General features: G+C 43.6%; 1 protein-coding gene, 1 long non-coding RNA gene and 1 pseudogene across 8 annotated transcripts in view; 1 reads left to right on the plus strand and 2 right to left on the minus strand.

The window, feature by feature from the left end:
- LOC113931451 (OFD1 centriole and centriolar satellite protein) overlaps nt 1–18,310 on the minus strand; it is an 84,062-nt gene that overhangs the window by 46,403 nt on the left and 19,349 nt on the right. For 5 of the 7 annotated variants that reach the window (XM_027609424.2, XM_027609425.2, XM_027609426.2 and 2 more), the window contains exon 3: nt 8,857–8,962. In XM_027609424.2, the coding sequence (XP_027465225.2) occupies nt 8,857–8,904 (48 nt within the window). In that variant the 5' untranslated portion in view covers nt 8,905–8,962. Of the gene's footprint in view, nt 1–8,856; nt 8,963–16,691; nt 16,809–18,310 lie in introns of all 7 variants that reach the window. The other 2 variants (XM_035725911.1, XM_035725908.1) reach the window with 1 other exon arrangement.
- Nucleotides 29–9,616, plus strand: LOC118356622. The gene is made up of 3 exons (XR_004819863.1): nt 29–114; nt 6,216–6,323; nt 8,869–9,616. It is a non-coding gene; the product is annotated as an uncharacterized LOC118356622 (long non-coding RNA).
- LOC118355926 lies at nt 15,335–16,697 on the minus strand (annotated as a pseudogene).

An 18,310-nucleotide genomic window follows, 5' to 3' on the forward strand; every position in this document is an offset into this window, starting at 1 on the left:
ATCTCAACGGCGGATTCTCGCGAGGATTGCTCGGGGAGTTCTGACAGAGGCTGCCAAGCGCGGGTCTGCGGGGGGAAGTGACTGGCTGTTTCCACTGTCGGCCGCTCCCTGCAGGTAGGAGATGGAGTGAGTAGGGGGGCGGGAACTCCAGGGGACGTTCCGGGCCCCGCGTGACGCGGGTTTTGGCCCAGTCTCTCCAGCCGGCCCGGGGGCAGCCGGATCGGACCTGGCCAGTCCCTGTTCGGCTGATCTCATCCCAGGCCACTCGGCCAGTGCCCATCGCGTTTCATCCTGCAGACGTCGGCCAGCTCAGGACCTTTGCTTCATTTTGCCTTTCATAGGCCATTCGGGTAACTCGGGGTTTTTTTAAAGGGCCGTGCTGTTGTCATTTGGAGCTGGGTAATTCTTCGTGGGCCCTGTCCTGTGAGGGGAGGGGATTGGTCCTCTCACAGGCAGCCTGATAGTTTGTAACAAAGTGCTTGGTAACATTGTCTCGAATAAGTCTCCATGTAACCTCAAAGGAGCAGCCCTAAGCTTGTCCTCTGGGCGGCTTGGAATAAGTCTGTCTAGCCCAGAGTTAAATATTTGGGACCCACGTAGGTACTGCCCTTCGATCACAGCCATCTTTCCTGCTACAGATCTTTCTTGTCTCAGCCTTTATCAGCACCAGGTCCTGGCAGTCACTACCGCTGTTTAGAACTGGCTCACCAGCGATAACCCATTTGCCATCCCTAGTCAAATCCCTTTTCCATTAGACAGCATACATTATATTTGAAGGTAAGATCCTGCTGTATCTCACTCCCCACCCCCAGAAAGGTCTTCCCCAGTTTAAACATCCTCCGTTCCTTCAGTAGCTCTTCTTTCCAGAGCATTCCTTACAAACACACAGTTCCGAGTTATTGATCCTTTTAAAATGAGATTCCCAGAAGTATGTTCCCTGGAGATGTGATTAGTTAAAAGGACATGGTCTTAATGCAGCCTAAAATTGGCATTAGCTTTTTGGATTACTGTATCAGACTACTGCCCCTAATTGAGCTTGTTGCAATAAATGTAAACTTTTGGGTCCTTGTAGATGAACTGCTCTTAACCTAGGTTTCTCTCCTATTGTACAGTTGTTTGTTTTGGTTTTAAGTACGGGATTTTTTTTTTTTTTTTTTTTTGCACTCTCTTAAATTCTGTCATTTCACTTCAATTCTCTTGACCTGTAGGGGGTTTTTGAATCCTTAGTGTTGCCTTCCAGTTTATTCGCTGCCTGAGCATGTTATCCTTGAATGTGATAAATTGTCCCGCTCCTAAGCATTCAAAATGTTGAGCTGGACTAGGTTAAGGTCACGCTCAGCGGTTCCCTAAAGACCCTATGCTGTCAACTGACTTGTACAACTTTAAGTTCTTGGGGCATTGACATTCAAGTCAGGTAGGCGTGGTCCCTCACTCAACAAAACGAGTGTTTTAGTCTATTCCAAAAGTACCCAGTTACAGAAGATAAGCCTTTGTTTCTGAAAATATTAACACTTACCTATCTCAGATGGTTTGACTCTTTTGTTCCTGAGATTTCCCATGTCACTGATTAGTATACAATCACATTTGTTAATTGAAGATATAAATTTGCTAAGACTTGAAGGCCTGTATTTATTGAGATGTCTTTTTTTTTAATATACCTGTCTTGAGGTTCACAGCCCACCTAATTTTGTCACACTTCCTATTAGAAAAATCATGCTCTCTGAGAAAACTGAAGTTCAGCAGATCTGCATCCTCTTATGTACCAGGTGACCTTTCTCCCCTTTTTCTTGTAGTCTAAGAAGGCTTTTAACTTAATTTCACACATTTCCATTCATTTTGTGCTTTTGCCCTTCTCATGCCAGCCTCACAGAGATGTGGTCTCATTTTTGTGTTCATTACTAGTTAGTGCCCTCTTTCAGTTCAAGGTAGTCCAGAGCTCCTCTATCACCCGTTGATTTCTTTAGTGGTCGCTCGCCTTCTCTCTCAAGCAGCTCAAATCACCTAGCCATCAGGGACAGCAGCTGTTTTCATCCCAGGTGAGAGTCCTGGCTCCCCTCCCTTCAGTCAACAATTCCAGTCTCTTCTTGTGGAGTTTCTTCATAAGCACCTAAACTCCACCTTCTCACAAAGGTGCTGTTAATTGTTTGCTCACAGACTTCATTAGTCAGGCCTCAGAGACCGTGAGGGCCTCAGCACTAGAACCTTCAGAAGGTTCTTTTCTGTGTTGAGGCTAATCCCAGCATGCCTCTCATTCCTGTGTTCCAGCTGCACCCGACCCTGTCCCAGCTATTGCCCCCCGCCCCCCCCCCCCGCCCCCCGCAGTTCCATTCCCCAAGCGTGGAGCACTTATTCTGTACTGGGCCTTAGGAGGCATGCTGGGAAAGAAAAACGATTACCCGCAGGTAGCGTCCCCCTTCCCCTCCTTCCGGCCTTCTACAGTGCTCTGAAACTTGTCCCGTGCTAAGTGCACTCCCCTTGTCCTCAGTCTGCCTCCAGAACGCACCTACCTTCTGTGAGCACTCTGAGTGTTTCCTTTTTTCTCACTCCTGCAGCTTTTTCAGCTCTGACGTGTGTGTTGTCTGCTGCTCTAACAAAGTTGAGGGGCTTAAACAACACAAACGTATTACCTTACACGTCTGTGGCATAGACACTGTCACGGGTCTCACTGGGCCGGAATCCAGGTACCAGGAGGGCTGTGTTCCCTTCTGGAGGTTGTCAGGAAGAATCAGTTTCTTTGTACTTTCCAGCTTCTAGAGGCCGCTCGGCTTCTGGTCCTTTCTTCCCTTTCCAACACTGGCCGTGCGGCATCTCCGTGACGCCCCCACCCCCTTCTGTCGTGCACTTCCTTCTGACCTTTCTTGGGGCCTCTCTCTTCCACTTTTAAAGACCTTTGTAATTATATTGGGCCCACCTGGCTAGTCCAGGCTCCTCTCCCTGTCGTAAGGTCAGCTGGTGAGAAACCTCAGTTCCATCTGCAGCTTTAATTCCCCTCAGCCAGGAAATTAACATTCACAGGTTTTCAAGATCAGGACGTGGACAGGGCGGGGCGTGCAATTCTGGCTACCACCACATGTTTAAAATTGACGTGTTCATTTCATCCCTCTTTTTCCCCTTATTTCCTTTCTTGGTGAATAGACTCATCTTGATATTCTGCTTGATCACCTCAGTCAGGCATTTGGAAGCATCCTTGATTCTTCCCTCTTTCTCAGCTCCCCAGTTTAATCCATTGCCAAGTTCCGTGTAGCCATCTCCTCCACACCTGGAGACCTAGTCTTCTTAGGAGATGCTTGAAGGACCCCTATTTTAGGTAATGGGGAAATTGAGCAGACACACACACGCTCAAGCTCACACAAACACCACAGTTGCTTCATTTGCATCACAGACCGGAGTACTAAGTAACACTGGCTTTGTGGATACAGGGAAGGTAGAAGAGGTTGCAGGACTTAAAAAGTTTCAAATCATTGTTACAGAGCCAATACAGTAGCCACTGTCCAATACAGTACTCTCCAATACAGTAGCCAGTAAGTACTCTCCAATACAGTAGCCAGTAAGCACATCTGGCTATGTAAATTTAACGAAAATAAAGTTAAAAATTCAGTTCTGCGGGCACAATAGCCACCAGTGGCTACTACATTGGACAGTGCAGATATAGAACGTTTCCCTCCTCACAGAATGTTGAGTGTATCAGACAGCACAGAATTTTTTTTTTTAAAGATTTTATTTATTTGACAGGGAGAGACACAGTGAGAGCGGGAACACAAACAGGGGCAGTGGGGGAGGGAGAAGCAGGCTTCCCGCGAAGCAGGGAGCCCGATATGGGCCTCGATCCCAGGACTCTGGGATCATGACCTGAGCCGAAGGCAGATGCTTAATGCCCCCCCCCCTTTTTTGAAAGATTTTATTTATTCATTTGACAGAGACACAGCGAGAGAGGAAACACAAGCAGGGGCGTGGGAGAGGGAGAAGCAGGCTTCCCGCTGAGCAGGGAGCCCGATGCAGGGCTCGATCCCAGCACCCTGGGATCATGACCCGAGCGGAAGGCAGACGCTTAACCGACTGAGCCACCCAGGTGCCCCCAGACAGCACAGAATTCTAAAGTGTGTCTCATCTTTGCCTACCACCTTGGCATAATAAACCTCAAATATTAAATAATTGTAGACATTCCCTTCCTGAGACCATGTGGTTGTATTCTCCCAAGATTTCCATTTCTTCCACTTCACCTTCCAGTTTTGCCTGTAGAATCGAATAGTAGAATTACTCCTTCAGCTGCTGTGAAATCAAATTACTGGCAGTTCAAGTTCTGTCCAGCTGTAGCGTCTATGACCTAACCTTTATGTGGTGTTTCCTTGGTTCCCTTTCTGTTTATCCTCACCCTGTACTGACACTATGCAGGCACCGGAACGAGGGTTATCTTCCTTAGATGGGTATTGTTTTCTGCTGCTTCTTAAATGTTTTGTGCTGAAGAAGTTAAACCCTTCCCTTGGCAAACTCCAGCTACAAACTCCTATTCCAATTAATGACGTCATTGTCGACTTTGTTCAAATTTAAAGTTCCCATCCCTCTGCCCCTTGAAAATTTCTTTCAATCTTGAGAATTGTTGCTAATTCTCCTTGTTTTGCAGAGCTTTCATAACATTCCTGCCTGTCTTGTTACCCAGTTTTACTATTTGGGCCTTTTCCCCCATCTTTCCCCTAAGACTTTCCTGTAAAGGATCAGATGGTCTCTGTCGCAGCTGCCCAACTGTCATTTTGGTGTCGGGCAAAGGCAGCCTTCAGCAACAATACAAGGATGGACAAGGCCAGATCTGGCCTGCAGGCTGCAGTGTGCCAACGCCTGCCCCGAAGAACATTTTAAATTCTATTTACCTCATCATGCCAGAAGAACGTCCTATTTGCCTTTTTTCCAGTCATGGGCCTCCCAGTTCCAGAGTTCAAAATGCCAGCAGTGCCTTGATTTCCTTAACAATGAAGGTTGTATTCATTAGGAAACAATTTCGAATTTTCTGATGTTCAGTGTGATTCAGCAGAAGTCCCAGTGAGGCTTGATGAGCCCTGGGCTCTGACACACCTCATTATACCTTCCCTGAGATGGTATACTCTCAGTGAACCAAGAGGCTGCCCCATGTGGAGGCCTTAAGAGTCAGCACATCTCCGTGTGTGTATGCTCCTCCGTGTTGTTCGAGAGAACGTGTGCTGAGCACCTCCTCTGAGCCAGATACTGTGCCTGGTGTTTCACATGCATTAGGTTGTATAATCCTCAAGGTCCCCATAAGGGATCTGTGATGGCTACCTCGATTTCACCGAGGAGGAAACTGACAATGGGAGTTTAAGGACCAGTGCCTGTAATCAGGTTACTAGTAAGTGGCGGGGCTAGACCTGAGCCTAGCTTTGTCTGATTCCAAAGACCCTGTGCTAAAAGTACATAAATACATACATAAATCCTTCCACCCATCTGTGCTAAAAGCCACAGAATCCCTGATCCCCTGCCCCAAGCCCTCCCACCCCAACACTTTCATTTCCTTAGCAAACCTATGAACACCAGTTCTAAGACTTCTTAATGCCTCAAATGTCTTTTTGGATTATGATTTCTTCCATCTTTTCTAGAATACAAAATTGTGTCTTCCTTATTTTTTAAGATTTTATTGTTTTAAGTAATCTCTATATCCAACATGGGGCTTGAACTCACAATCCCAACATCAAGAGTCACACACGCCACCGACTGAGCCAGCCAGGAGCCCCATGTCTTCCTTATGAATGTTGTTTGAGGAGGCATGTCATAGGCTCTTGCGTTTGCAGAGACTGAGATTTATAGCATACATTGTTCCGGTAGGAAGAAGACAAAATCAGCACCTTTATTAATTTTTCCCAGTGTTAGTGCTAATAATGCTAACTGGCCCAGTCCAAGTTTGGCCCAGCTTACTCTGAATGTTCCAGACTTTCAGGTCATGAGAATGTTGTTTTAATGATTTTGTATTAGAGGTCTTCCAGTTTCCCTATGAAAATAAAGTACTGGATTCCACAGGACATATCACAGACATAATCTGTATAGTCCCAAAGCCGTTTGTCTATGGCAGTGTACTGGAAAACATGACAAGCTTAATGGTCTCCTTCTACAATGTCAGGTTTAAGTAAAAAAATGAATTCTAGACTTCTTGTTAACCATTTCTCATTTTCAGTATGGTGTGCTAAAAATATGTGTTATTTTCATTTAATTAGCTATATATTGAAGACAATGTCTGGAAGCTTCTACTTTGTAATTCTGGGCCACCATGATAATCCAGTTTTTGAAATGGAATTTTGCCAGCTGGGAAAGCAGAATCCAAAGTGCGTATGGAACCTTAAAAAATTCTGTAAGAATTGTTATGCTGTTGTAATGATAATGGTGTGGCATGATTTTACAGCTGGAAGAGATCTGGACAGATGAGGTAACTGGAATCCACTGCAATTAAACAAGGCTTGCTCTGCAGTCCCACAGGTTGATAGAAGCCAGCCAGGGAACATCCTCTGAGTTGTTGACTCATCCTTTGATTCAGCTCACACTTGGCACATACTAGCAGGATGCTCTGGGTCTCTTCTCTGATACGTAGTTCACTGTGTCACCCATTCTGAAAAGCTGCTCCCTGAGCACATAGAAACATAGTCTACCTGTTGTGGGACCGGAAGAACAGTTGTTACTGACTGGAGATGCCATGAGAGCCCATTCTGTCCAAGGGAATTACATTTTTCATCAGGCCATACATAGTAGGGCCATTTACACCTGGGAGGGTTAAAAGAGACCCTTGCTTCCGTGTCCCACTGCCCCTGAGACTGTAGCAGTTTTCAGTGACCTTCTGCACCACCTACCAGCTGGGCGGTGCCCTCATGCTGTTCTCCCCAGTGACACCACCCAACTTCCTTGTTGCCAGTAATGGTTCCAGAAAAACAAGCTTGGTTCAAGAACATACCACTCAGAGTAAACATATAGTCTTGAGATGAGAATACCTGGGGCCCTTCCATCTTTCTGTACTGGTTCATGTTGCTAATAAAAAGTTATGCTGTGTTTCTCCTAACTCCAAAATAAGCTTTAATGTCCCTTAAGAATTGATTTTTGAAATTAATTGTAGCGCATAATGTCCAGTGTGTGATGCTTTTCAACTATTTAAATCTTGCCACGAAAATAAGATAGAAATGTGGTTAAGGTATTATCTATCAGGTGGTGGTTACTACATTATTTTCCCACATTCCTATGAGCCCGCTGCTCATTAAAACTTTGTACCGAGCCATCTCTGTAGCAGTGGTTGCTTTGTGGTACAGGGCTACTTACATAGTTCCTGTGGACTTGTGGTAGGCAAAGCTGTGCACATAAAAACACTTTGTGGCGTGACTTGACCTTAGTTCTTTCTGCTGCTACCACTCACCTTAAAGCATTTCTACATTTTTCTTCTAATCTCATGATTGATCATCCATGTGAAGTGATGGAAAACACTGCTGTAAGCCAGACACAAAACACATCGATTTCTCTAGGGATTAAATTAGCTTCGTCATGATGATGTGAGTGGAGTAAACATGCTTGAGCTGTGCAAGGCCACTGGCAGCCTTCCTCCAGCCCTGTCACAGGAATAGCCTCCGCAGCAAGGAGGTCATATTAAGTTGCCTTTCCCAGGGCTGTCATAACAGAGCACCACAAACCAGGTGGCTTAGAGTAAAAGCAGCGCATTGTCTCACCGGCCTGGAGGCCAGAAGTCCAAGAACATGTCAGCAGGGCCAGGCCCCCTGTGAAGGTGCTAGGGGAAAATCTGTTCCAGGCCTCTCTCCTAGCTTCTGGTAGTTCCCTGGCTTGTGGCAGCAGAACTCCAGTCTTCATGTGGCATTCTCGCCGTGTGTGTGTCTGTCTCTAAATTCCCCTCTTTTATACATACACCAGTGATACTGGATTAGGGGCCATCCTCCTCTAGCGTGCTAACGACAGCTGCAACGACCCTCTTTCCAAAGAAGGCCACATTTGGAGGTCCTGGGCAGGGTCGGGGGTGGTTAGGACCTCAACACCAAGAATTCAGTTGAACCTGTGACAGAAGTGTTCTTTGAAAAGTTTATTTTGAAATAAAGAATTCTACAGGAGGAAGACTGTTCCAGGTTATGAATTCCCTCTGCACGTTATGGTGGGACAGTCCCACCTCCGGTTAAGCCCACGAAACAGACACTCAGCTCTGACAGGACTGTCTCCTGCTGCTGAGACAGGTGACTACTCACAGCTGGGGCTGAGTATGGCCTGCCACTCCCAGGTCCCCCTGTCACGTAAACTCCATTCACCTGAAAGAGGCCTACGCCAGGCCAGAGTGAGTGCCAGAAGAGTGCCACCTTCTCAGCTGTCTCCACTGCTCACCAAGTGTCACTGTGCCCCACGGCCTTCCCTGCCCTTTTCCCCTGCTGACCCTGAGACCCATGCCAACGTCACTTCTGTGTCGCTCTCCAGCCTACCTGAAGTGCTGTCCATTAGCCATAACCACTTACGTATTTTTTCACGTCCTCCTCTAAAAGATATGAGTGTCTTTAAAGCAGAATCTTTTTCTACCTACTGTTCTTTCTTCACACGCTTAAATGGTTGGTAACTTCCTTCTTGCAAAATTAAATAATCTATATAGTTTCTTGAACACATTTCACTTAATTGGTTGCTTCTATTTGTTGAGTTTTAGATAGCAAATTGAAAAGAATATGATGTGAAAACACTTAAGATCTTTCCTAAGTCCCATCACAGTAATAAATGAAGTAAAAGCAGAAGATGCCCCCGCAACCCCCAAGAAGACTACATACAGAATTTCCAGAATGAAATGTTGGTGTTCTTGATGCTGTCCGGAAATGTTAATCTGGTGCTACTCACATTGTCATCTAGGATGATCATCGTCGTCTGAACCAGTTCATAGCTCATGCCGCTCTTGACCTCGTAGATGAGAACATGTGGCTGTCCAACAACATGTACTTGAAAACTGTGGACAAGTTCAATGAGTGGTTTGTTTCAGCATTTGTTACTGCAGGTCATATCCTTATCTTTTAAATAAAGATCTCTAACTAAAAGTTGGGGTAACAGACTAGAACAACATGGGACATACATGCCAGACTGAGTCTGTGGACTTCAATGTGTCAGGTAAAAACTGCCATTTACGAGGCTACTTTTATTTTTTTTTAGGGGAAGAATTTTTGTTTATCTTGCTTAACAGATAATTTTGTTTAACAGATACTTTTAGAACCAAGTCTCAAATAAAACTAAGTTTAATCTGAACCATTAGATTGATTTTACTTTATTTTGTAGTAACTCTCTAACTTTAGAATGATTATGTCATCTTTAAGATAAAAGTTACCTAACTTCAAACCCAGTTTATGTATGCAGCTTTTCCATCACAAAATATAATGCATGTGACTCATTTGAAGGATATCGTATCACCTACTTTTCATTTTTGATTTCTATTAAGATTATACCTTAATTCTTTCACATATGAGATTTATTATGCTTCATGACATAAGCCTGGGTGGCTCAGTTGGTTAAGCGACTGCCTTCGGCTCAGGTCATGATCCTGGAGTCCCGGGATCGAGTCCCATATCGGGCTCCCTGCTCAGCAGGGAGTCTGCTTCTCCCTCTGACCCTCTTCCCTCTCGTGCTATCTCTCATTCTCTCTCTAATAAATAAAATCTTAAAAAAAAATAAGGCAAGAAGATGGAATAAAGAACTTCTTTACTGATGTCTATGATTTATACATAAAGGTATGGTATGTTCCATAACTTTTTAAATCTGACTGTAAAAAGGGATTCCGACTTTGACAGGAAATTGGCCTGTTGCAGTAACTCCCTTGTACTGCAGTTTTCATCTTAGACCAGGCCCTCCCCAGTCAGACCGATCCCTGGAAACTCCCTCATCAGGCAAGTCTTCACTGCCAGGCTCATATGTATTTAGGACAGAACTCATGGTAGTTGTTTTTAAACTGGTTTCAGTTTCCCCCTTTTGGCGCACATATCGTTGATTTTATTAGGGAACCCTAAAAAGAGAAGGAAGCAGGCTACATAAGGGAAATTGCTGCATAATTTTAATCTAAAATATGCTCCATCTACTTACGAGTTACAATGCAAACCAGTTACCAGTGCAATGATTATAGATCATAAATTGTCAGGAAGTTTACCAAATGGTCCCTCAAGGAGAATGGTGCCACTCACATTTCTTGATATTTAGAAAAAATAAACTAGACATAGGATGTCTGTGGTTAAACTGCAGTGCTAACAGTATGTTCTTAATTAATTTTCAATGTTCTGTATTTAGACAAGATTTTTTGTCCATATCAGCACGGTTCATATTCCTAGTCAGAATTAGCAAATAAAAATGTTATGTCTTTTTAAGATAGACAACATCAAGTAAATTAAGGTTTAAAAACTGGTTAACTCCTTTTTCTTATTAGTGATTCAGTCTGACAGTTTTCTCACATATGTTATGATACACTCATTATACTATTTAAGAACGTGATCACTCAGCCTGTGTTAAAGGACAGTATTAAAAACCTGATTGTCAAAAAAATTACTACATAAGGGTCATTTAATATAGCAGCAACGGGGTATAACTTCTTTACGAGCATATGGTGGATTTTCAGTTTTAGCCAAAGGGCCTTACAGATAAGTCCATACATTTATAATTAATGTGAGTAGATTAGTATTTCACATAAAGGGTGAATCCTGAAAGTTCATTTAGCTTACATAAGCAACACTTATCATACCACCATTAGTTTTGCCACAGGTAGTTCTCAAAACTAAAACACTAAGACAAAAATCTCAAGGGGTCATTACTATTTAACAGTGGAACATTTTTGTTGAAACTTAAAAATGGGTCTTCAGACTTTTAGATGTCTTTGATGATTTTAGAACTTTAAAATAATTTCCTTCTAGAGATCTATGATTTGTCAGTCTTTGTACTTTGACAAGCTTACTAATACCTTCTTCTTTCCTAGTTTGCAATGAATCCATTTTATGAACCCAATTCTCCTATTCGATCAAGCGCATTTGACAGAAAAGTTCAGTTTCTTGGGAAGAGACACCTTTTAAGTTGAATGTGGAAAAATTTGGAAATAAACAATGTCACTACAATGGGGTATTCTCAGGAATGTGTATGTTGTAAGTAACTTGACTAAACAGCCTGGAAAAGTTTTACTTGTAGTCTAAATTCATCTAAACCTAGTGAAATTCCTTACTATTTCAAAACAGTATATTGAGTTTCTAATGATTATCAACAGATCAATATTTGCTTGTGAACAGTGTTATTTATAAACTCTCTATAACCTTGGAAATATCTTTCTTCTAAAAATTCAGAATGAGCTTTTGACTTTACTCATTCAGATAGCTTGATCTTGGGGTGCCTGGACGGCTCAGTTGGTTAAGCAACTGCCTTCGGCTCAGGTCATGATCCTGGAGTCCCGGGATCGAGTCCCGCATCGGGCTCCCTGCTCAGCGGGGAGTCTGCTTCTCCCTCTGATCCTCCCCCCTCTCATGTGCTCTCTCTCTCACTCTCTCAAATAAATAAATCTTTAAAAAAAATAAAATATTAAAAAAAACGATAGCTTGATCTTGTTGTCACAATTCAGAACCAAATGTCATTGTCAAGATTTTGGTAGACAGATTGAAAACTGGAAGTTTCTGCAGTATGGACTGAAGTCGATAGCATGTACATGGGCTTCTGCACATCTAGAGATATTGTTATAAAACCATATAGGCAGTATACACAGCACTCCCCAAGAAGCCGGAGCAAACAGCGTTTGCAGTGCCAAATGCCACAGGCCTGCCTGTCAAAGTGATGCCGCTATAAATCCAGAATCCTGGATCCATGTTTGTAAAATGGGAGGCTGGGACCAAAGTGACAGGTTATGTTCTTATATTGCCTTTCCCTCCGACAGTAAACTAAAGTAAGTGAACCTGCTGGTAGTTATACCAGTAAAAAGTTGTAATTCTGGAATTGTAAACAAGAAAGTTTAGATTACATTAGCATTTGCATTCTTCACTTTTTTAGGCTGTACACCAAGGGGATGGGGAGTGGTCTATAACAAGTGGGATCTTACTGTAAACTAATAAATATCCGTTTAAAAACAAGTACTATAACCAGATATTTTCTGTGCTAATTGTGAGCATTTAATTTTGTTCTGTCCTGAATAACTTGAGCAAGTAGTTCTAAGTTTGGTCTCATACCCTTGTGTGAAGTTGCTACCATAATTTTTTAACCCCATCTATTTATTGGATTTCTTAAATAAAGATGTTTGTCCAAGACTGTGGAAGTTTAATCGAATTTTTGAAGTGTTGTGCTCACGCTGCTACCGCTACTGTCTCAGTCCTATTTCCCCTGTAGAGAGTCTACAAACTATTATCTTAACCCATTTTCTAGAACTCAGATCACCTCAAGCTAGGTGCCAGAGCTTTGGGAGCAGAGAGACAGTCCGCTAGACGTCTGGGAGTGGCTTTAGCCATGCTCACTGGAGAGACGCTGGTGTGCACTTGCAGTAGACCGTCTGCTTTGCCCACAGGAAACACATGGTGCACAAAGGTGTGACGTGGGCCGCCAGGGGCAGCAGGCTGTCTGCAGCAGGACGTGGGAGAGTGCCTTGCAAACCATGATCCTTTCCTCCAGGCTCGTGAGGGTGAGACGGCAAGTGACACAGGCCCTATGTGTGTTACTGTAGTTCAGGACAAACTGTGTGTGTGACTGCGTCTCTGAAGGAGCCTGAAGCAAGTCCACTGACAAGCGTGGGGGTGGATGGGACATCAGCCATGAGCTGCACTGCAAGAGCATGTGGGCCACGAAGGTATGGAGAAGAGCAGCACCAGGCATGTGGCTAGGACAACCAGAGCTGGTGTAAAGGGAAAAACCAGGGGCTGGCAGTTAAGCAAGCTCAAGAGCCAGCAAATCTTAGATCTGGTAGTAGGTGATGTCATACAAGGTTCAGGAACACAATAGCAACAGGATGACATCATTAGCACCCTGGGCTGAGGCCCCACTGAGTGTACGTGTGTCAGCGCTAGGTCAGTGCTACTCTACGTTAGCATACCCAAAGGGACCCAAAGAAAATGCACAGTTCTGATACTGTCCTCTTTCGTTCCCCAGATGCTTCACTGGTGCCCACGTTTCCCATGTATGTAGAGAGAGAGTGGATTTCTGCTCTTGCCCGTGTTCTTTCACTTTTCAGTCATGTCAGCCCTTTCCGGTTGCCAGTCCACAGTGGTGGCTTCTCAGAATCCACGGACAGTACGCAGGTCCACTTTTCTACTCCACTGCCCCACAAGCCACTGGTGTCCACGGTGTCATGATACTCAAGTGAAAGCTTACACACGTTTTTACAGGAATGTAAAACTCAAGGTTTTCTCTTAAGGGACATCTAGGATGTTTTCACTTCAACTAGGGAATGTTTCACAAGGTGACAAAGACATTACCCCACTGACGGAATTGTACTTTTCCATCTTCCACACTGCACACTATTTGCTACATGGGCTGCAAACGTACATCTGTCCACTCTCCAAGTTCAGTCGTTTGCCTTGTTCTTACCACTGAGCTGTCTCGACGACCCTGCGCGAGTAGACCACAGAAGCTCACGTTGTCAGAGCTGGCCCGACGCCCTGTGGCGAGCACCAGCACTGGAACCCTGGGGCCTCTCCTCCCCAGACTGGGGGGCATGCACACCGTTCCTCCCTTCTGCCAGCTTCCTGGGGGCTCCGCAGCTACTTCCTTCCACCAACCCCGGCCGCCTCGGGCGCCAACTGCTTTCTTCCGCAACTCTTGTTTTTTCAAGATTTCTCATCTTTGTTTAGGTAACACCAGCCAATCAAAAGGCCTTTTACTTCCTAAAAACAAGAGTGTCAGACCTGCAGCTACCTTTTGCTGCTTGTTGAAGAGCTTTTCCCATCCGTTTATTGTAGTCTCTTTGGAGGCCGGAGCTACTGCCAGGTTTTGTTCCTCCTTAGTGGTCACATTTCAGTACTGTGTTTGGTCAGCTAGCCCCTGTTCACTGGATCCCTTTGAGTCGACGGTGTTAAACTGGATTACTCTCCTTTCCCACCAGCCTGTCTTTACACACATGAAGATCTGTTCCCTTGACCATTTTTTGCTTCCCAGCTCTAGACCTCTTGAATATTTAGCTGAAAAAAAGGTTACTGAAAAGCTACTTATAAGTCTTTTTAAAAACCAGCAAAGTATTAGTTAAATCTATACAGGAATCAAAATTACACATTAGGTAAATACCTACACACATACATATGTATTATGGGCTGAATTGTGTCCCCCCAAAATCCATTATGTTGCAGCCCTAGCCCCCAGTCCCTCAGAATGTGACTGTATTTGGAGACAGGGCCTTTAAAGAGGTGATTAAGTCAAAACGAGCCCACTAGGGTGGGCCCTAATCCAATCTGACTGGTGTCCTTATGAGAGGAAGAAATTTGGACGCAGAGACATGGTGGCATGGTGGGGGGGGGGTGGTGCTGCACACAGGAAAGGTCATCTGCAAGTCACAGAGAGACCTTAGGAGAAACTAAACCTACCGACACCTTGATCTTGGACATACAGCCCCAGAACTGTGAGAAAAATTCCCACTGTTTAAGCCACCCAGTCTGCATTTTGTTGTGGCAGCCCTAGCAAACTAATATGCTTCCCTTACATACTAAGTATCTAGCTTGATACCCAAGAAACTGACACATGCTGCCTCCACGGACAGGAACTGGGTGGCAAGGGTATAGATATCTGTCTCTTAAGTCTTATCATTTTGAAACGTGACTCATCTATTTAAAAAATGAACAAAAAATTTACTCCTAATACCCACTGTTCAACAAGGTGTGGGAAACTGGCCCTTTCAGATATTGCTGCTCAATGTGTCACTGGATAAGCACACACAGCATATGAACTTTACCCGCGAAAGACTACAATTCGCTTTATCAAATCTCCTTGAGAGCAAATCACTAAACAGTGTTCAATGACAAAGAAGGCATTACACATGTGACCAAAGATGTCGTTTACCCTCACACAAAGTACAATCCTTAGTATTTCCTCCAAGAGTGATAAAGTTGGCTTCTGTTTTGCGGGTGGGGGCACACAAGTGAGTGATTACTAGTGAGAGCAATTCTGATACAGAGAATGAAAATGTGAACACTTAAATAATTTTAAAGAGAATGAAGAAGTAATCAAATAACTGCAATGCAAATGCATTAGGTTTTAATCTTTATTATTTAACATTATTGCTTTAGGGAATTTTTTTCCCCTCAACCAGGAACTGAATGCTAATTACATAAAAATATACACATACAAAAAGTAGTTCTCCATTTTCCCAGGAAAAACAAACAATAACTTCCAGAATATTCAAGTGTTTTGTTTTAATTATAATTAAAGTATTGATCATCTCATTTATTAGCTCTGTAACGTACATATTTAAATTAAATGTTATTAGACAACCATTACAATTTATAAATGTAAGGTGCCACTACTGAGTAAATTGATTCTTCCATGAGTGGATGTGTCCCTTCTCCCACCCACTAACAAAGCAGCAATATGGTTAGTTTAATTTTATGAGTAAATGATCCATTGCTGCAAATGCTAATTCTCTTCTCCACCGTGTTTTGTTTCTGTGTATGTGTGTAAGTTGGTGAGATCGCACAGGCAACCTCTCTGACGATCAACAGCAAGATGAGCTAGGCTTGGGCTTTTGGTGCAGACCGACCGTGTCTGTCTGAATCAGGTGATCCGACCTATCCTCAGTAGCAAGCACTCTTCGAACTGCTTCCTCAAAGGCCGCTGCGACATTTGTGGCATCTTTTGCACTTGTTTCAAAGTAAGGATAGTCGCCGTTGTCCCTGCACCAGGCTTGGGCTTCTTCTGTAGACACTTGACGTTCACTTATGTCAATCTTGTTGCCCAAAATCACGAAAGGAAAACTTTCGGGCTCTTTCACATCTGCCTAATATATGAATTCTTTCTTCCAGTTACTCAAGTTCTGGAAGCTCTGAGAATCATCGACACTAAAAGTGAGCAGGCAACAGTCAGAACCTCTGTAAAATGGCATCCTCAGGCTTCTGAATCGCTCTTGACCGGCCGTGTCCCAAATCTGCATGATAACAAAATGTCCATCCACCTCCAAATCTTTATTTAAAATTCCACACCTATTGTATGGAAGAGCTGGGTATCAAACTTATTGGTCACATATCTGTTCATTAGAGAGCTCTTCCCAACTCCACCATCTCCAAGGAGAATTACTTTAAAAAGTGAAGATGTTCCTGCCATTATTAATTTCACAATTTTGACTTTAGAACCCTGTAAAATAAAGAGGTACCACTACATTGCTTTAGACCTGTACATTTCTCTACATGATTCTATGAATATCAGTACGTAAGGGAAATAAAGCGTAGAGTCCCCAGTCCTTTCTGTACAGAAAATGCCTAATGCAAGAGCTGTCACATGCTGAGTGCTCGACTGCATAGCAGACACAACCCTACTGGTACTCTGTGACACAGCCAGTCAGGGCTCGCTCTTCCCCCAAGCTGACTGAAGCAGGCACTCAAAGCCAAGTCTCACCCCAAACACCTTGCTCTCAACCATTCCTCTCTACGCACAATAAGCCCTGCCCCCATTTGTTAGACATGCAGTAGGAGACCAAAGTAGGCAGGTTGTTTGTAACAACTTCAAACAGCCCTTTGGTGGCACAGTGACAGTTTTACCGATGGCTTTCGTCTTGTGCCAAGGGTTTTCTCAATGACCTCCCCTTTCTCTCTTCCAACGCTATGACCACAGGAGCTGGTAACCAGGAAACCAGAGAGAGAAGCTGACTGATTTGGCTGTGAACAAAAATAAGCAATGACTGAGTAAATGGGCTCCATTCTCTTCATTAGGAACACAATTTGGACTTGGCTAAAATTAATGTCAGCAGCAATGGAATTTTTTAACAAAATATCATTATCTAGCACATTCTGCCCACAAGACTCATTTGGGCAGTTCAAACTCTTAATAAATATGAACCTGGGCTGTCAACTTGTGTGTTTTCAGAAGGAATGAGACAAACCTTAAAAATGTGGTACTCTAGGGGCGCCTGGGTGGCTCAGTTGGTTAGGCGTCTGCCTTCAGCTCAGGTCATGATCCCAGGGTCCTGGGACGGAGCCCCACATCGGGCTCCCCACTCAGCAGGAGTCTGCTTCTCCCTCTCCTTCTGCCACTACCCCCTGCTTGTGCTCTCTCTCAAATAAATAAATAAAACCTTAAAAAAAAGAATGCGGTACTCTATGTACCCTTTTGGGGAAGCCCCGGGGCAGGATTAAACATTTCCCTACACCCCAGGCACCAGCCTGTGTGGGGCAGAATTTCAGATGCCCATTTACAAATGGCTACTTTTTTTTTCTTTTAAGATTTTATTTATTTATTTACCAGAGAGAGAGAGAGAGAGAGAGAGAGAGAGAGAGAGAGAGAGAGTGCACGAGTACAAGCAGGGGGGCAGCAGGCAGAGGGAGAAGCAGGCTCCTTGCTGAGCAGGGAGCCCGATGCGGGACTCGATCCCAGGACCCTGGGCTCAGAGTCCCCAGATGGCTACTTTTAAGTGCCAACAGGAGCACTGTTCCTATTTAAGGTTTCTGTTTTTATTCTTTACCATGGAAAATTTCAAACATACACAAAATTTCTGAATAATGAGAATAATATAATGAAACCCCCATGGATCCCTAACCTAGCTTCACCAATTATCAACTTATGGCAAATCCTGTTTCTTCCGTAACAACTCCCCATTCTCCCCAGTTATTTTGAATCAAATTATATCATTTAATCTGTAAATATTTCACTATTACATGGCTTTTAAGTACATTAAAATTTGTAAAAGGAGACAATCTTTGGAATAGCACTAACAAAATTTTCTGTAATGATGGAAATGTCCCCCATCTGCACTCTCCAATATGGCAGCAACTTGCCACATGACTACTGAGCATCTGACATGTGGCTGGAGGGAATGAGGAACTGAATTTTAAATTTTATTTAATCATAACTAATTTGAATGGCCACATTTAAAGAGGCAATAGCTGTAGTGGCCAGCACAGTTCTAGAGCAAAAATGGTTCTTAACTTTAACATGAAACTGGATATATTGTGAATCCATTAATGGGAAGGTAAGAAAGACATGAACAATAATTGTTAATCGACTAGGATGGATTTGGAAATTCACTGCAGTAAACAGTATCTGGCTCTCTCCTGGTTTTAAGCAAATGTGACCCAGTATAATGGAATTAAATATTTCCTGTCATGTGTAAGAATTCTGAATTTCCAACTACATGATACACTATTCTGGTAAAACCTGTAGA

The sequence above is a fragment of the Zalophus californianus genome, chromosome Y (genome assembly GCF_009762305.2).
Source record: "Zalophus californianus isolate mZalCal1 chromosome Y, mZalCal1.pri.v2, whole genome shotgun sequence".
Classification (NCBI taxonomy): domain Eukaryota; kingdom Metazoa; phylum Chordata; class Mammalia; order Carnivora; family Otariidae; genus Zalophus; species Zalophus californianus.